Consider the following 19,845-nt stretch of genomic DNA (forward strand, 5'->3'; position numbering starts at 1 on the left):
CATAATCCTCACACATAATTTAAAAACCTCACCACCTGCAACAAAAAAGTTACGAACAAAATTCTCACACTTGTTTTCATATCGAGAAAAGAATCCATCAATCTTCAACTTCTGTATACAAGCGGAAAATTGTTTCAATATCCTGTTTGAATCATGATATTTATGTTCACTAAAGAGCAGTATATGGTGGAACAAGAAAACCCACCGTAAGGAAATATGAGCAATAAATGTAATGGCAGCCACTACCATTAAAATCTGGTAAATCATTAAACAACCAAGAGAAGTCTAATGTCATAAAAATCTGGTAAATTATTAAACAGCCCAGAGTCTAATGTCTCAGCTTTCATACCGTCGCTAGAATTTTTATTACAAGGTCCAACCAGAAAACCTAAAGACGATACAAACCTGCCCGGGACGGATATGCTGCAGGATACAGAGGGTCTGCATAGGATAACCGCTCCCTGTTTGAAACATAAGCATCGTTGCTAACAATGTCCTGACGATTCCTTGAGTCCGACTCATACCTGAGTTCATCCCGCCTATAGGAGTCCCGGAGCTCAACCCCTCGGTCATCTATATGAACATCACGGCTATCCGATAATGGAGGCCTCCTGTATGTGCTATAAAGCTCAGAATGTGCACTGTCACCGTACAGAACATGGTGCTCCAGATACGGAGCTCGTCGATCTCTAAGAGAATCACGTCTTTCTATGTATGGATCTCGCCCATCTCTGTAAGACTCACGTGTCTCTATGTATGGATCCCGTCCATCTCTGTATGGATCACGAGGCTCCAAAGCCCTTCCTTCTCCGTAAGGATCACGCCTCCTTGGATAAGGGTCCACGCCATCTATGTAAGGATCACGGCGTTCTATATGTGAATCTCGGCTGCTACTGTAAGCATAATGACGCTCTAGAGGAGGGTCGTGCCCGTCTCTGTAGCGATCACTACGTTCTATAGGTGGAGCTCGCACACCTCCATAAGGATCCACATGAATTAGGTGCCGATCATGCCTATCTCTGTAAGGGCTACGGCGCTCCAAATACGGATCTCGCCTATAAGCATCTGTGCCTAAAGCCCTATCATAGCCATATGAGGAAGGAATCGTAGAAGGCAGTGGTGGTGGAAGACGTCGACGTGGTGCAGCAGCTGCTGAGCTCATAACCTTCCTCTGACGCTTACGAGGTCGCTCAGGGTTTCTGAGCTCCTCCCTCAATGGAAGAGGTCTCTTATCACCTGTTTTCTGCCTTCTACTACTCTCTCGGAGTATGGGGCGTTTTTCTACTTTGAGACTCGCACCCAACTTTTTTGATGGACGCCCTTTGCTCGAAGCAACAAACAACCTACATAGTTTCTTGACCTGAGGTGTGCGGCCAAGCTCATTGCATCAGACAGATGCGGATAACAGCAGCATAGTTGGGAATACAACGTTATAGGTTATCCAGTTAAGACATTATTACATAAATGATATTAATATACCTGCTCTGAGTTCAGTTGGCAGTCAAACTTGGTTTTGGTAAAGTAATTCTTCTCAATAATCTTCTTGAACTTCTCCTCAGGCAATGGCAAGCAATTTTCCAAAACTTTGAAGCGAACCTGATAGTAATCAGTCTCTAGTCAAAAGCAATATTTAACATATCTGTCGGGGAATTTTCCATTTCACTTTCTCTATAAACAGAACAGCAGATTCACTAAGAACTATTCTGCTACGTAAACTACGCGGCAATGATAAAAATATAAAATAAAAATGAAAAGACCTTGTACACTCTAAACACTATTGGAACAAATATCTTATATGATGCTGGCGAGGACCCTATGACCCGGTGTTTAGTACAGTAACTGAAAAGCTCTGTTTGGGGTAAGGGCAGTAGGCCCTATAATAAACTTTAATATTATAATTTGCTCCATGCTAGTTTAACTTTTAAACAGACTTGTATGAATGAGTTACTTAAGTTCCAGCACGTAATAAATCATTCTCACAACTATCAAAATAATAGGTGAACCTCAAGTATCTCCACATACGAAAATTTATGCTTGTGTTGTTATCCATTCTTCAGTTTCATCAACAAACACTTATTTGGACATAATTTCCATAACCCACATGCTGACCCAAATTGCTCCATGTCATATCTTTTATATTCTGAGGTTTTACAGATTTTTTTTGTGTACATGATGATGGAGCAAATGCATTTAATCACATTTTTATGTCTAATAAAAAATCTGTCAATTGATTTCACAGATTTTTCTTGTCCTACACTACGTTATTTAATCATTACTGGATACCAATGTTACAACCTATTGGTCTTCATAAAGAAAACATAAGTGTAACAATAATCCCAACAACAAACAGAAGTTCTCTACTTTACCCCGTCATTGAAAAAGAGTCCCTAATGGAACTAAATGAAGGCCCTAAACTAGGTAGGGAAGAAGGTGAATTACCTACTGCTACTATAAGCTCATAACTTCATCTCGAAGAAAGATAAGAACGGTTTGGTCTACTAAAGCTTCACATAATCTAACTAGAAAGTGTACTTGGCACTCTCAATTAAACAAAGATGTGTTCAAATTATACTTCACACTAAGAATTCCCTATCATGCAATGCCAAGCAAGATGGTATATAAAAGTAAATTCTTTCATCGTAAACTCATCTCTAATACATAAAAGACAATGATCAATTGATCATGGTCCATGAAAACTTCGCACAAGTGTGCCAATCAGAGGTTTTAAAAAGGTCAGTGTAATGCATAAATGATTATCTGTGCTTTTCAATTTTTAAGGATGATTTTCCTTTCAGAGATTGCCTAACTTTCTGAGCCTTCTCTGAACAAATTATCTACAAGCAAGGAATGTTAAAGGGTAAAGTATATCATAGGTTGTAACAAGTAACCAAAAGTCAAACAAACCTGAGATGGAAACTTTGCTTTGAAGGCATTGGGTTCGATATTGTAACCCCCGGGTCCGGCAGCTTTGTAGATTCCATACATCAATTTCAGATCAGTGTCATATAGAAAGAGTCGCATACCAGTATAAATCTTTTCAACAATATTTTTCTTGTTTTCTGGCAGACCAAAAACTCTATGCTGATAGCAGTCTTTCTTTGTCCCTGAACTGCACATAAAAATCATTCCCATGCTTTCCACTCTCTTCTTCACCTTTCTCTTGCTTGATGACTCTGGCTTATCTTCAGAATCCACTTTTATCAACCTGCTAGCTTGTCCCTTTTTCTTTCTGCTACTTTCATTTGTCTTATTGATGTTCTTCAAACTGGCTTTTGATTCATCCTTGTTAGAATCCCTCCCATCTTTTTTTACCTTGGCATCCCTTCCATCCTCTTTCACCTTGGCGCTCCTTGCATCTCGTTCTGCATTTCCTTTTTTTTCTTGACTATTTTCTTTGCCATTTTCTTCTTTTACTGCTTCTTCCTCACTCACTTCATCTTCTTCTGTTGCCTCTTCCTCACTAACTTCATCACCCTCGTCATCCTCATCTGTAGCCTCTTCCTCACTAACCTCATACTCGTCAAGAACTCTTTCTTCACTGTCATGCTCAAAAGCTTCATCCTCATCCCCCCACAGCATAGCTTCACGATCATCTATTTCATCATCTTCAAAAGCATTTTCACCCAGTTCTGCTTTATTTTCACCCAGTTCTGCCTTATTATCTCCATCTGATTCTGTCTCTGGAGTACTCGGATGTTCATTGTCTACTTGTGCCACTTTTTCACCTTCTCCTCCGGGTATTTCACTGGAATTCTTATTGCTTGCCTTGTCAGTAAGCAAGTCTTTGTTTTCATCCAATTGAGCATCCTCCTTGGGCTCTATCGCATCCACTGTCGGCGAAGCAGAATGTGTCTCGGCTGGACCGTTTTCAGCAGCTTTGTTCTCCTCAAGGGTCACATCAGAGCTTGCACACTTTCTCCGGCCTCTGGTAGCCACCATTTTCAACCTTTATGATTCAGAAGCATATGTCAGACCTATCCCATGGACACAAAATTGAGAGGAGAGAAAAATAATGATACCAAATTTACATGTAGTGGTGAGCATTGCTCGACCAAACCAACTGACAGTAAAAATATTAACAGACCGAAACTGAATTCAACCTATTATTTGCTACAACAAGGAGAATCAACCAGAATACGGCAGATGCGTTCCAAAATACATAAAGAATATTCATTAAGTTATTCAAAAAACAGCCAATTTGAGTAAAATGCTAAAAAAAAACTAATTTTGCAGCGCCCTAGAGATACCTGAGAAAGCTTCTCTGCCAATTGAAAAGACTTAATTAAAATATGAAGAAGAAGAATAAGAACAACATAAGCATATTGAAGAGCGAATTGCTTGTAGATCCAATTTTTATGCTTAACATATTTAACCCTAAAGCTGTAATTTTTTCAGGAAAAAAGGTATACAATGTAAAACAATAAATCTCACAGTGTGCGTGTGGCGACTCCGTGCTGGGCGAGAGGCGAGATCGGCGGCAATTGGTTTGGGATCAGTAGTCGGGAAGGTAAACAGCTTAGGGCAAGATGCCTGGGTGTGCGTAGCTCAATAAATCGGTAATTGACGATTGAGAAAGAGGCTATATAGTCAAGGATAAGGAATCGGAAATTCAATTAATGCCCCTTTGTTCGTGTCACAAAATATAACCTAAAGGTTTAATTATTAATTCTGTTTGGTTTAGTTATGAAAATATGAGAAAAATATTAAACTTTTAAATATTCAAGCCTTCTTAATCATGCTACGAATATTTCTTGCCAAATAAATTTCCTACAATCTTCATTTGTATATAAGGTAATTAAGAGTCAATTAATTGTGGTTATTACATTTTAATTAGGTGATTAAAAGTCAATTAAGGTTTAATAGTTAGTGCTCATGGAGTAAGAGCCTACTTTGGGCAGTCACAGAAGCAAGCAGTGGCGAAGCCACTGTTTTATGATGGGCCCACATTACTTAATAGTCATTTGATTTTTTCGATGTTCGTGCGTGGTAAATTCAAAATAATTGTTATTTTCCGTAAGTATAATGGATGTAAACGATTTTTTTATAATATTTAAATGTCACTATAGAAAATACTAGTACTCCTTCCGTCCCAACTAAGTTGATACATAACTTTTGGGTACAGAGGTTAGGAAATTGTATTGAACAGTAGGAGAAAGAAATAAAGTAAGAAAGATAAAGAGAAAGTAAAGTAGGGGATGTAATAAAATAAAAGTGATTAGATGTTTTGTTTTTTGTCAAAAACTTAATTGATACGAAGGGAGTATAATTTATAACAAATATAGAATACTATAATTATTTTTAATTTTTTTTATTATGAATATAATGATGGAATAAAACAATTACAAGTGCCAAAGAATGAAAATTAACATAATTAATTACTATAATTATTTTTAATTTTTTTTATTATGAATATAATGATGGAATAAAACAATTACAAGTGCCAAAGAATGAAAATTAACATAATTAATTGTGTATGAATGAAAATTAATATAATTAGTGGTGTCACAGAGAACAAAAAACGTCACATATGGGATTCAATCTCGGGACCTGATGGAGAGGAGACACAATTCCGAACCTCCTGCACTATAGCCTTCACATTTAACCTATAGTTTACATATAATATATATAGTTAAAATCCAAATTGATGGGGGGACCTTGGGCCACCCTGGTCCCAATGTGGCTTCGCCACTGGAAGCAAGACAGCTCTGGGGTCATTGTCGGAGATACACGAGCAAGAAGAGGAGGAGATAGTATGAGAGTTTGAGACGACGACAATGGACGAAGACCAGCCAAGCGTGGCAGTGAGAAGCCAGCGGCCTCGCCATACGTAATACTCGCCCGCCGAAGAGGTTTCAAGATTATGCAGCCGTTAGATTATATGTTTAGTTTTTTTTTTAGTATTTAAACATTAAGCGTCGAGGGTATTTATAAGCTTTTTTCTGGAATTTATTTGTTGATTCTTTCCCAGATCGCAAAAGAGAATCGAATCAACCCTATGGCCTTTAGTCTATGAATAGAAAACTTATTATTTTTCCACAAGCAATGACAAAAACCCTACTTTCCTTTACACATCTTTATTCTCACCAACCCTAGTATCAGTTTGATTGATGGGCAGGGGCGGAGCCAGGAATTCAATTCAGAATCGCAAAAATATATATATAAAGAAATTTTAAGAGTCAGAGTGGGCATAATAATAGAAATTGAAAACTTTAAAAATTTGAAGAGCAAAAAAAAAAGTTTATGTTGAGGGGCATTTGCCCCTTATCCCCCCTCATGTAGCTTTGCCCATGTCGACGAGAACAATCCTGCGACTGCCACTTCTTGGCCAACGGGCGTTAGAGCATCCGCAATGGGCGGACGATGGCACGCCCGATGGCGCGCATCGTCCGCACCCATTGCGGGTGCGCGCCATAGGGCGCGGACGATAGTCGCGCCCTATACTTCGGTCGCGGAGGATAGCGCGGACGATGGCCATCGTCCGCGCCATCGTCCGCCCCATTGCGGCTGTCGCGGATGATGGCCGCGGACGATGGCCATCGTCCGCGCCATCGTCCGCCCCATTGTGGAGGTTGCGGACAATCGACCGCGGACGATGGCACGCGGTTTCGTTTTTTTAGAAATACCGTTCATTTGTAACATTTCATTTCACGCGATTTCATTTTCGAAACTTACATTTACATAATTACTACGAAATGGATTCAAGCCCCAATAGTCCTACGTTTAGCGCAAGGGCGCATTGGCCGGGTACAGAACCCTCAAGAAGTGTACCGACCCCGACGAAGCCGAATATCTCCGGGCGTTACTCGATGAGCTGCGTCGGAAGTTGAGAATTGGTCCGACTTAGTTTTTTTTTATTAGTTCAATGATGTAACTTTTTTTTATTAAAACTTCGTCGTTTGTTATTTAGACAGTTTTTTATTAACTCGTCACTTGTTATTTGAAAACAGTTAAATTAATTAAACAAAACAATAAAATGATGATGTGGCTCGCCATAGGGCGCACCTTAGGGCGCCCCACTGCAGGTGGAGAGGTAGGAGGATAAAACTGCTGACATCGTTAGGGCGCCCATTGCTAATGCTCTTATACTTCCGCCATATCTTTGTTAAGAGAAATTTTCTATTCACAGTGTGCATGTGAAATATGCTCTTATTACATTTTGAAGTTATTATGTGGTGATTATAAGGTTAGAATTGCGTGATGATGTGGAATGTCACTCACGTTGGTGTTCATTAGGAGCGTTCAAAAGATCAATTTTCTATAAATATACTAGAGTAAATTTATAGTACAAGATATTTGTGCTTAGAATTAATACCAATATTGGAGCTTAAAAAATTTATTTTTCGATCTTCTCACTTCTATAAATACCAATATTGGAGCTTAAAAAATTTATTTTTCGATCTCTTTGAGAAGAAATAAAGTTTCACTAACATTTAGTTGCTAAGTTGAAACCCATAAAAAAAATACTAGTTCATTGAAATCCCCTCGTTTAATTTCATTGATTACTCATTTATCAAAATGATTTGTTATTTGAGCATATTTTGAAATTCTCTCACTCCCCTAATGAAGGATGCTATATTATTGTATAGAAAACATTCATATAAGGTCGATTATATGACCAATCTACATTTATCCTACTTTAATTTTTGGGCCTAATTTAACAAATGAATTTATTAAATCATTCCTTTTAGTCATATTCATTTGCAATCAATCGAGCACGACACAATTCCACTTAAACATTGCTATTACGCATTATTTTGTACACTACGATGTCGTTGGGTTGTCATGATTAATTATCATATAATAATATATTTATGATTAAATTGTGAGATTATTTTATTAGAGAGTGCGGCTATAATTAATTATCACATGATTATCAATTGGGGATTAAAATATGAGATTCAATCTCAGGGTAGTGATAAAATACAAACTCTAAATACTATACGAACTCCAAACTTTGATATGTACCGTTAGAAAATATCAACAGATGACAAAATAACAGCAAAAAAAATGTCAACACAATATCAATCGTTAAAACTGTGTTGACATTTTTTGTTGCTATGATTTTGTCATCTGTTGACATTCCAATAGTCCAGATCATAGTTTGTAGTTTGTATAATATTTAGAGTTTGCATTTAATTACCTCCAATCTCATGAATTATATACAAAATCATAAGATATAATATTGGAAAGCTAACAACTCACTCTTTCCAATATTATTAAGATCCTAGTGGAACTAGACTAGATTCCATATCCTGAGAATGGAACTATTGAAGACAAATATAGCACGCAATACTTATACAAAGGTTACTAGTTTACTGTTTTTTGTCTTTTTAATGTTAACATCGAATAGGTCAGTTGTGGGCACGCAATCAGTTAATATATATTGAGATAGAGAATGTGGTTTTTGATGTGAGAATGGTTTCCCCAATACACAAGCATTTACAATACAATACAATACAATACAAAGATATATGGATCAACCGCAAAGTTCAGCACAGAGCTGCTGAATCGGTACAGCCGTGGTGCCATTGTTCAGCATGTATATCTGGCTTTTCCGGTTCTGCATACACGTTAACTGCACTTGATTCTCGTATTGGCTCGACTGCACATTCATACTATCGTCAGTTTTTTATTCAAATCGAAAACACTTTTAACTAACTCAACACATACCGCGCATCGTGCTTGGCATGTCCAGAGCGGGGAAGGCACACAGCTCAAGTAGTGACACCAAGAGCAATGATCATTCCCATTCACCCCTTTCAGCAGCATTGTCAGCCCAGTAGTAAACCTGTTCACCATATACATTCAACATTAGTACTATATCTATTAATTTACTACTACATCTTCATGTAATGGATGGATGTGTGATTGATCATGACCCACCCTGTTATCAATATAATGAGGGCCACAACGAGCATGATACATTGGGATGGCTTGTACTTGGGTTTGGACTTGGATTTCGCTGAGGAAGCTATGTAGTCAGGCATCTTTTTCTTGTTGATGTATCCATATTGAGGTCGAATCATAAGCACGAATCCGAGCATAAACCCGGTCAGGAATCCGCCCAAATGGGCGAAGTTGTCAACATGAGGGAGGATTCCTACGGCCAGATTGACGAGGATGATGAGCAGAAGACTCATCAGGGATTGCACCTGACCACATTGTTTCCATATCATTTCATTTGCTTGTGTATAAAATTGAGAGTGATGTTCTGTAATTAATACAGGGCATGCACCTTGTTCTCGTATATGGACCAATTGATAATAAGTTCAGAGAGCATTGCTCCCAGCAACCCGAACAGGGCACCAGAGGCACCAACTGAAATGGTGGTCCGTACGTATAGAGACGAGGCCAAACTGCCACCGATTCCGGATATAACATACACCCCACCAAGCCGGGCTGTTAACATTATTATTGTACTATTTCAATCTTATATAGTTTAATTAGTAGTACTACCTTTCCCTGAAAGTTTGTCCCCACTAACTCATTTCTACTAACATTTTAGTATAAAACTAATATATAAAAGTAGGATCCACATTCCACTAATTTTTTCAACTCATTTTTCATTACATTTCTTAAAACCCGTGTTGGGTCAGACTGAGACAATATTTAGGGGACGGAGGTAGTAATATGTTAATAAAAGAAAAAAAAGGGGGTGGAGTACCAAATCCAAACTCTTCCTCCATCCGAAACCCAACAAACACAAAACTCAGCATATTGGCCAATACATGAAATACTCCGGCGTGCAGCCACATACACGTCACCAGCCGCCATGCCTCGCCGTCTTCCACCACCTTTTTAACATCCATAGCGCCCAATTCCAATAGCCTGCACCAAATATATAATCATTTCTTTTAATTAAGTAATTTACAAAATACAATAATAGCGTACGTGGTGGCGGAGGGGCCGAGCAAGGGGTTCTCGTGGATGCCCTGGAAGGCGAAGCGGCCAAGGAAGGAGGCGCCAATGCATGTATGGGAGTGGGAGGGGCAATTGTTGAGATACATCGCTACTAAAAACAAGGCGATGTTGATGAAGATGATGGTGGGAGACAGCCAGGCGACCCATTTGGAGGGCTCTGGCGGCGGCGGCCGTGATCGGCGGGGCTTCTCGCTCCGGCGGGTCGGGATTTGGATCGCTGCCTCGGGCGCCGGCGAAGAGGCGATCGGGGTCCTTCCCATCGGAGAAGCTGTCAATGGATGAAATTTATGTGTGGATGATTTTGATCGTTGCACATTGGCGGGGATAACTGGATTTTTGGGTTATTTCTGGATGCATGAATGAGCCTTATGTTTGGTTGATGTTAAACCAAGCGTTTTGTTTACACAAGCACCAAAATCTTCTCTTTTCTATTTTTTTATATATAGACGTACCATTAGTATGGGTTATTTAGATAATTAGATTAGATATGTTGGATTTAATTTAATTACACTTTTTCACCAAAGGCGATCAAGATCAACCAACGGATCATACTCTCAATTCCCAAACATACGTAATTTGATGATTAATTGGCTTAATTATATACTCCACATATGGTAAGAAGATCACGAGATTTTGTGGATTTTTAAATAGCGCATAATTGCAATATAATCACATACATATTGACATGTATAAAACCTCTGTCGAAATCTTAACTCAAAACCTCACGATTTTAATTACCATAATAAAATTACCCCCCTCACGAAATGGGCGTACTTGCACTTTATAAATATATATTCAGAATAATTAAAAGTCAAGAGCACCACAACTGAATCGGAACGGTCTAATTGGAACCATTCATATACCGTGTTTCTCTCTCACTCCGTTCCACTGTTGCTAGCATGCACACAGGAAAAATCACTCGAAAAATAATTTGATGTTCCATAGCAGAAAGCTCTCGAGACGAACGTCAATGGAGAATCATCTCAGATCCCTCAAAAATTTCTGGATCGGCTCATGCCTCATGTTCGCCTTCTGGTATCTTATCATCTACGCCTACGATTGGTCGTCTCTCTCCCTCCCCAGCCTCTCTTCCCTAGCACTCGATTCAATCTCCACCGACGAAAGGAATCAGTCGTCGACTTCGAATCTCGACTCCACCAACCGGATTACGGAGGAAGGCGAGAGAGAGAAACGGTGCAGAGGCAGATACATATACGTTCACGACATCCCGAGCCGATTCAACGCGGATTACATCAAACAGTGCAGCCTTCTGAACAGGTGGCAGAACATGTGCCCTTACTTCGCCAACGACGGCCTCGGCCAGCGCCTCCGCCCCGGTTGGTTCTCGACCAACCAGTTTTCATTAGAAGTCATCTTCCACAACCGGATGAAGCAGTACGACTGCCTAACGGAAAATTCATCCAAAGCGGCAGCGGTTTTCATCCCCTACTACCCCGGCCTCGATGTGGCGCGGTACCTGTGGGACCCAGCCAAAGCGGCGCTGAAGGACTCCGACGCGAAGGATCTTTTCCGGATGCTGAAGGCCCGGCCCGAGTGGGGGGCTATGGGCGGGAGAGACCACTTTCTGGTGTCGGGCCGGATCACGTGGGATTTCAGGAGGACGGGTGTGAACGTCACGGATTGGGGGAACACCGTGATGGTGCTGCCCGAGGCGAGAAACATGACTATGATAGCGATCGAGTCGAGCCCGTGGGACCGGAACGACTTCGCCATACCCTACCCGACCTACTTCCATCCCTCGACCGATGCCCAGGTCTCTGGCCACCAGAGCAAGATGGCGAAGCAGAAGAGGAGGTTCCTTTTCTGCTTCGCTGGCGCTCCCCGCCCAAACATGGCGGCCTCGATCAGGGACCAGATCATGGCGCAGTGTTTGGCCGCGGGGAGGAGGAAGTGCAGGATGATGGAGTGCAGGGACGACAAGCGCAACTGCATGAAGCCGGAGAACGTGATGAAGGCGTTCGAGAGCTCGGAGTTCTGCCTGCAGCCACCCGGGGACTCGTTCACTAGGCGGTCCACGTTCGACTCCATCCTCGCGGGTTGCATCCCGGTCTTCTTCAACCCGGCCTCGGCTTACGTCCAGTACCTATGGCATCTGCCTGAGGACCACGCCTCCTACTCGGTGCTGATACCGGAAGGCGGTGTGAGGCGCGGGAACGTGAGTATCGACGCCGTTCTGTCTCAGATTCCGAATGATAGGGTTGCGGAGATGAGGGAGAATGTGATCAAGATGATTCCGAATGTGATATACGCGGATCCGAGGTCGAGATTGGAGAAATATGATGATGCGTTTGAGTTGACGATTAGAGGGGTTATTAATAGAGTGGAGCGGCTGAGGAAGGAGATGAGAGATGGGAGGAATGAGAGTAGGGAGTTTGATTTGGAGTTTAGTTGGAAGTATTACACTTTTGGAAGTACTGAACCGCATGAATGGGATCATTATTTCAAGAGAGGGGGATAGTGGTATTAGACTACTATTAGTTCCATTGTGTGAAAATGTATTCCAAGACCAACACTGCTTTCCTAGTATAGTCATTCTGATCATATGTGATTTTGTGAAATTTCTTAGCATTCTCCATAATTTTGGATATATGGAGTTATTTGCTTTGTAATTTGAATTAGGACAAATCATTTTTTTATGAGATGAAGATAAATTTACATAACATGTGTACACGATCTCTGTTAAGGATAGCGATCCTCAACGTCGCATTCCACCCACAATCAAGAAATAAGACCGTAGTCGTCGAGCGCCCAAGAAGTTTGGGTCGACGAAGACTTCCGGCGAAGGAGACGGTTGGGCGCGAGTCGTGACTCGTCGGCAGCCTTATGGAAGGTTTCTTGATGCACAATCAATCGAGCCAAAATATTAATGTCATATATTCATTGACTGAATATTATGGAAGACTCCACACCTATTTATAATATGTGTGGATACAAAAAGATATGCTAAATTCCTATAATATCTAAACAAAATAATAAAAGAATATATGCTAAATCTCTATAATATCTAACTAGATAAGGGTTGTATCAACTCCCCCACGGTTAAAATCCACCTTGTCCTCAAGGTGGAAACCACGAACCAAGGACGAGAATTGAAAGCAAAAGCTTTGGCGAGGCGTCTCCTCCTGGATCAAACGCAAACCAAATAGGCGAATGTCTCCCATCATCTTCATCAAAAATCAACAAAGGAGACCCAATTTTGTCGACAAAATTCCTTGCCAAATCGACAAGTTTGTCCACGCCTCCCAAAATGCTCAAACATGACATGTCATTACGCGGAGGGATCAACCTTGCATCTATGTTGAGCGATGTTGATCGATGATTCATACTTGGAACATCACTGACATTCAAATCCACATAGACACAAGCAATTACGGGAAAATCGGTGTAAGCACCATATCCTTTCTTGCCCCAACAATTTCCAACAATATTTTTGGATGACACTTGAACAACATTGAGTGGGGCTATGACCTTCTTCACTTCATCAGTAGAATCGTCCTTCTCTACTTCGTCTAACAATGCCCCTTCCTCATTCTCTTTACTCATATCGGTGCTGCGCGGTGGGTAGATTTCCGCAAAAGATGAAACTTGTTGGTCTTCGAGTCTGCCATCTCTACCTTTCCTAGATCCCCGATTCTCACTAGGCAAGCCACGATCTATGAGTTTCTTTGCTACTCTCTCTAATATGGAGTTGTCTGAATCACAATGCTCCTCCTCGCCCGTACCACGATCATAAACGTAGTCGAAAACTCTGGCTTCCATACATGAATATGCAATCTTCTCATCTAAACTCGAGGAATCAGAAGCTTCATATCCTTCTTGTTCCCTCAATCCAACACTAACTTGATAATCTGGTTCACACCGACTCCCAAGTGAACAAAGACTAGGAGTAGCTTTTTTCTTCGTCGCTGGACTTGGCATTGAGCACTCAATATACCTATTATGAGAGAGAGACGACCTTCTTCCCCAACATAGATCATCACTTCCAAATCTCTCAAAAGATATGTCGTCTACCGGGTATCCCTGCTACGTGCGCAATCCAGACGGGTCCCAACAGGTAGGCGAGCGCGAAGGCTGGTACGGGGTCTGATTGGTCACACGCCCGGATTGACCGTACAGGTCCCGCGGTGGGAGGCTCAAGTGCGGGGGCTGGTCGGCGGTGTGGTGGGGCTGTTGGCAGGCAGACTGGCCTCGCACCTCCTCCTGATGGTGAGGACGGTCCCAGCACGTCTCCGCGCGTCGTGACAGGAGATCAAAGGCTGGGTAACTGTGGTCCTGCTGCTGCGTCGGTGGGTCCCAGCACATTGGGCGATGCGGCTGCGTTGTGTGAATCGGGTGGCTATCGAACCCTAATTGGATTCGTTGATCTCCGCGATCAAATAGGTGGTCCTTCTCGGGGTAGCCGCCGCGGTGTCGAGGTCGTGCATCCTGCACGCGATCGCGGTACCCAATGGGCGGGTATCCCGTCCGTGGGCGACGATCAGGTGGATCCCAACGGCGAGAGATGTAGGGTGGTTTTGGCTCGGGCTGAATGGGTGGACAGAGGTTGCGTGACCGCCCAGATTGGTATGGGCTGGGGTATTGTTTCCGACGAAGGTTTTCCACGCGCCGATCTACCGCATCCATACGAGATTCCATCATGTCCAATAGGCGATCAAATTTTGCAATAACAGGGTGCATCTGGTGCGGGGGCTGATATTGGTGGTGAATATGCATAATTAATTACGGAAATAATGAAGTTGGAGTGGAGGGGTTTGGGAATTTCTTGTTTTTCGGTGTTTTTTTTATTGGTGAGTTTATGGATGAATGAAAATGGAGGGTTGATGAGATTTGTGGTGTCGGACAGAGGTGGATGATAAGGGGTGAGGGTGGTTCCCTTACCGGCGGCGGTGAAGCTAGGCAGCGGCTAGTTGCTGTGCGCGGGTGGATTCCCGTCGGGCAACAACATAGATGTGGCTCGATCGATGTGGCTAGTTGCTGTGCATGGTGGTTTCTCGTCGGGCAGCGACGTAGCTATGGTTCGATCTGTGTTGTGGAGGGTGGGCTCACGATGAAAGCACCAGTTATTAAAGATCTTCCTCCTTAACGTCGAATTCCACACACAATCAAGAAACAAGACCGCAGTCGTCGAGCGCCCAAGAGGTTTGGGTCGGCGAAGGAGACGGCTGGGCGCGAGTTGTGACTCGTCGGTAGCCTTATGGAAGGTTTCTTGATGCACAATCAATTGAGCCAAAATATTAATTTCATATATTCTCATTGACTGAATATTATGAAAGACTCCACACCTATTTATAATATGTGTGGATACAAAAAGATATGTTAAATCCCTATAATATCTAAATAAAATAATAAAAGAAGATATGTTAAATCCCTATAATATCTAAACTAGATAAAGCTCATATCAATCTCCCTATATTTTGAACCCACGATTGTTTTTTTAACGATTCTATTTTTAGTGCCTAATTCGACACAATGATGAGAAGATATGCATAAATTGGTATGAAAGAATCGTGCCTAATTTTTGGATGAAATATCTTAGCTTTTGATTTTTAATTTGACACAGTGATAAGAAGATATGCAAAAATTTCCGGACGTTATTAGATGATTTAGATTCAAGGACAATAAACATCCTTCGCTTGTAGTAGTTGGCAAGCTGCTTTAAAGTAACGATTTTGTAAATTTTATACGAACAAGTATAGATTAATTTATTTATACCCCCATTTTTACCCTTTCGTATTATTGTGATTTTTGTTTCTTGTAGCTCTTTTATTTATTTTAATACTACTAAACCTAGAATAAATTTTGATGAATTTATGTTTTTGAATCCAACTTGAAGTGGGAAATATCATGGATGTAACAAATGTGAACTCTAAATATTGTAAAAACTCTAAACTATGATTTGGAACCGTTAGAAAATGTCAACAGTGACAAAATAATAGCAACAAAAATATTGTGTTAACAATGTGTTGACATTTTTATTGTAATAATGGAGTGCTCATTTCAGTTGGAAGAAGCTCGGCTAGAAAGGAGTTCGGTAAGCTCGGCTTACCGAGCTGGAACTAGCCTGGAACTAGCCGAGAAGAAGAAGGCAGAAGTCGGTAAGCTCAGCGGTAAGGAAGCTCGGTAAGGAAGCTCGGCGTTGAGCTGGAATGAGCCGAGAAGGAAGAGTTCGGTTGTAAGCCGAGAAGGAGTTCGGTTGTAAGCCGAGGAAGGAGTTCGGTCTTGAACCGAGGAAGGAGTTCGGTCTTGAACCGAGAAGGAAGAAGCAACCTAGCCGAACTAGCCGTTGGAGCAGCAGTTAGTTAGCTGAGATGTAGCGGTTATTCTTCTTGCTTTCTTGATTCTTCTTGTAGTTAGTTAGTAGCAGTTGCTACTTGATTATAGAGCTTTAAATAGCTCACCGTGTATGTAGTTTAGAGAAGAGTTTAATCAATAAAGAGTTTTCCAGTTTTCTCTCCAAGATTATCATCTTCAATACTCAAAGTGTGAGTGTGTGTGTTTTTTGCATTGTGTGATCTCATACAACAGTGAGTGTGTGTGTGATCTTATTGAGTGTGTGAAAGCCTTGTGTGTGCGAATCCTAACAAGTGGCGCCGTCTGTGGGAAAGGGATATTGAAGCTGATTTGCAGAGGATCAAACGGTTTCAGAGATGGCAGCAAGGCTTGATGCAGAAAAGTTCACAGGCAAGAATGATTATGGCCTGTGGAAGATGAAGATGAAGGCGGTTTTAATTCAACAAGGCTTGGCGGCAGTTCTTGCAAAACCAGAGGAGAAAGGAAAGGCTCCAGTGCTTGATGAAAAAGCTCAGGCAAAGATGGAGGAAATGCAGCTCAAGGCACATTCTGCAGTGATTCTGTGCCTTGGAGATAAGGTCTTGAGGGAAGTTCAAGAAGCCAAGACTGCGGTGGAGATCTTGGACAAGTTAGATGAAGTTTACTTGGCCAAATCCTTGGCTAACCGGCTGTATCTCAAGAAGAGGTTGTATGCCTATAGTTTTTCTGGAGATAGGTTCATCATTGAGCAGCTAGAGGAGTTCAACAAGATCATTGATGACCTGGGATCTGTTGATGTCAAGATCTCAGATGAGGATAAGGCCATTCTCACCTTGAATGCCTTGCCTAGCTCGTATGACCAGCTAAGTGATGCAATTATCTATGGAAGAGATAAACCTATCACCTATGCAGAAGTCTATTCAGCCTTGATGGCCAAAGAACTCCAGAAGACAGCCAACAGAGGCTCTGCAAGCTCCAATGTTCAAGCTGCAGAGGCCTTGAATGTGAAGAAGTTCAAGAAGCAGAACTTCAAGAAGAAGTTTGAGGGCCCTAAACCCTCAAGTTCTGATGCTCAGAAGGAAACCAGAGCTTGCTATTGGTGCAAGAAACCTGGACATTTGAAGAAAGATTGTCATGCATGGAAGAGAAAGATGGCCTCTGAGGGACACAATCAATCTGATTGTGTGGAGAGTGCTGATCCCCCGGCTCAACTCATGAATATCAGTGATAGTGGGGTCAGTCATAGGTGGATAATGGACTCGGGGTGCAGCTTCCATATGTGCCCAAATAGAAGCTGGTTTCATGATCTTCAAGAAGCATCGGGTACGGTTGTTCTTGGTAATAATCACATTTGTCAGATCAAAGGAATAGGGAAGGTAAAGCTAAGCCTACAAGATGGCTCTATAAAGATCCTAACTGGGGTGAGGTATATTCCAGAAGTGAAGAGGAACCTCATCTCATTGGGAATGCTGGAACAGAAAGGGTTCACCATATTGATGAGTCAAGGAAAATTGTTTGTGAAATCTGGAGATGCAGTGATGATGGAGGCTGACAGAGAGCATATTCTCTATTATCTGAAGGCTAAGGCTGTTGATGGAGAAAGCAATGCAGTGTCAGATGATTCCATAATGCTATGGCACAAGAGATTGGGCCACCCAGCTGAAGGAAGCTTGAAAGAACTCATCAAGAAGGGTCTGATCTCTGGAGATTTCAACAAGATGGACCCTTGTGAGCAATGTATACTTGGAAAGGCTAAGAAGGCACCCTATCCTACAGGTATTCACTCTTCTACAGCCCCTTTAGACTACATACATAGTGATCTTTGGGGGCCTTCACCGGTGTGTTCAATTGGTGGAGGAAAGTATTATCTAGCTATCATTGATGACTATACAAGGAAGTTGTGGGTATATATTCTTAAAGAAAAATCTGAAACACTCACAAAGTTCAAAATATGGTGTAAGGAGGTTGAGCTAGAGAAGGGTAGAAGTGTTAAATGCTTAAGGACAGACAATGGCCTAGAGTTCTTGTCTGCTGAGTTTGATCTGTTTTGTAAAGAGAAGGGTATGAAGAGGCACCGGACTGTTCCTGGTAATCCTCAGCAAAATGGTGTTGTGGAAAGGATGAATAGGACAATCCTAGAGAGGGTGAGGTGCCTACTTCTTGGGTCTGGTTTGAGCAGCAGATTCTGGGGTGAGGCTGTGTATACAGCAGCCTATCTCATCAATAAATGCCCATCTACTGCCCTGAAATCTGAAACTCCTGATTACATGTGGTATGGAGCTCATAGTGACTACTCAAAATACAAGGTGTTTGGGTGTGTGGCCTATGCTCATGCTAGGCAAAGTAAGCTTGAAGCTAGGGCTCTGAAATGTATCTTGCTGGGGTATCAGAGGGGTGTTAAGGGGTATAGGCTCTGGTGTATTGAGCCCGGTAAGCAGAAGGTCTTGGTGAGTAGGGATGTGGTGTTCTTGGAGGATCAGATGCCATACCTGAAAGATAAGCTGGACTCCAATGAAGATGAGGGTGATTTCTTCAAGGTGGAGCCTGTGGGGGTTGGCCTAGGAGCAGGTGGAGTTATTGACTCAGGGAGTGAGTCTGATTCAGATAAAGAAGAGGCTCCAACTCAGGGCAACCAGGCTGGTGAGTCTATATCAGACTCTATCAGAGACTATCAGCTTGCAAGGGACAGAGTTAGAAGAGAAACAAGGCCACCAACAAAGTTCTCTGATGTTGTGTATTATGCTCTGTGTGCTGCTGAAAGTATTGATGGTGCAGATCCACTCACATATAAAGAAGCTATGCAGAGCAAAGATAGAGAAAGATGGATTGAAGCCATGAATGAGGAAATAGAGTCTTTACTCAAGAACAAAACATGGATTTTGGTGGACAAATCCAAGCTGAATACAGTTGAAAAGGGGAGAGTGAAGGTGATTAAGATTAACACCTTGCACAATCCGGCTGACATGCTAACAAAGTCTCTAGGTAGAGACAAGTTTGATCATTGCAAGAAATTGATCAATGTTTGTGCAAGAACTGAGATGAGCCCTCAGGTGGAGAATTGTAATAATGGAGTGCTCATTTCAGTTGGAAGAAGCTCGGCTAGAAAGGAGTTCGGTAAGCTCGGCTTACCGAGCTGGAACTAGCCTGGAACTAGCCGAGAAGAAGAAGGCAGAAGTCGGTAAGCTCAGCGGTAAGGAAGCTCGGTAAGGAAGCTCGGTAAGGAAGCTCGGCGTTGAGCTGGAATGAGCCGAGAAGGAAGAGTTCGGTTGTAAGCCGAGAAGGAGTTCGGTTGTAAGCCGAGGAAGGAGTTCGGTCTTGAACCGAGGAAGGAGTTCGGTCTTGAACCGAGAAGGAAGAAGCAACCTAGCCGAACTAGCCGTTGGAGCAGCAGTTAGTTAGCTGAGATGTAGCGGTTATTCTTCTTGCTTTCTTGATTCTTCTTGTAGTTAGTTAGTAGCAGTTGCTACTTGATTATAGAGCTTTAAATAGCTCACCGTGTATGTAGTTTAGAGAAGAGTTTAATCAATAAAGAGTTTTCCAGTTTTCTCTCCAAGATTATCATCTTCATTACTCAAAGTGTGAGTGTGTGTGTTTTCTGCATTGTGTGATCTCATACAACAGTGAGTGTGTGTG

The 19,845-nt window shown here is 41.9% G+C and overlaps 3 protein-coding genes across 3 annotated transcripts; 1 reads left to right on the plus strand and 2 right to left on the minus strand.

The window, feature by feature from the left end:
• Window positions 1–224: 224 nt before the first annotated feature.
• LOC121744863 lies at window positions 225–4,608 on the minus strand. Its single transcript, XM_042138538.1, has 4 exons — window positions 4,432–4,608; window positions 2,905–3,946; window positions 1,480–1,596; window positions 225–1,360 (listed from the first exon to the last, which is right to left on the minus strand). The coding sequence occupies exons 2-4, from the start codon at window positions 3,937–3,939 to the stop codon at window positions 389–391; spliced, it is 2,124 nt and encodes a 707-aa protein (XP_041994472.1). The 5' UTR covers window positions 3,940–3,946; window positions 4,432–4,608; the 3' UTR covers window positions 225–388.
• Window positions 4,609–8,469: 3,861 nt separating this feature from the next.
• On the minus strand, window positions 8,470–10,273 carry LOC121744035 (RHOMBOID-like protein 1). Its single transcript, XM_042137477.1, has 6 exons — window positions 9,892–10,273; window positions 9,665–9,828; window positions 9,236–9,399; window positions 8,884–9,152; window positions 8,671–8,788; window positions 8,470–8,602 (listed from the first exon to the last, which is right to left on the minus strand). The coding sequence occupies exons 1-6, from the start codon at window positions 10,179–10,181 to the stop codon at window positions 8,477–8,479; spliced, it is 1,131 nt and encodes a 376-aa protein (XP_041993411.1). The 5' UTR covers window positions 10,182–10,273; the 3' UTR covers window positions 8,470–8,476.
• Window positions 10,274–10,891: 618 nt separating this feature from the next.
• On the plus strand, window positions 10,892–12,400 carry LOC121745705 (probable xyloglucan galactosyltransferase GT11). Its single transcript, XM_042139678.1, has one exon. It carries the CDS (start codon window positions 10,892–10,894, stop codon window positions 12,398–12,400), a length of 1,509 nt encoding a protein of 502 aa, XP_041995612.1.
• Window positions 12,401–19,845: the final 7,445 nt, after the last annotated feature.

This window comes from Salvia splendens, chromosome 8, assembly GCF_004379255.2.
Source record: "Salvia splendens isolate huo1 chromosome 8, SspV2, whole genome shotgun sequence".
Lineage (NCBI taxonomy): Eukaryota > Viridiplantae > Streptophyta > Magnoliopsida > Lamiales > Lamiaceae > Salvia > Salvia splendens.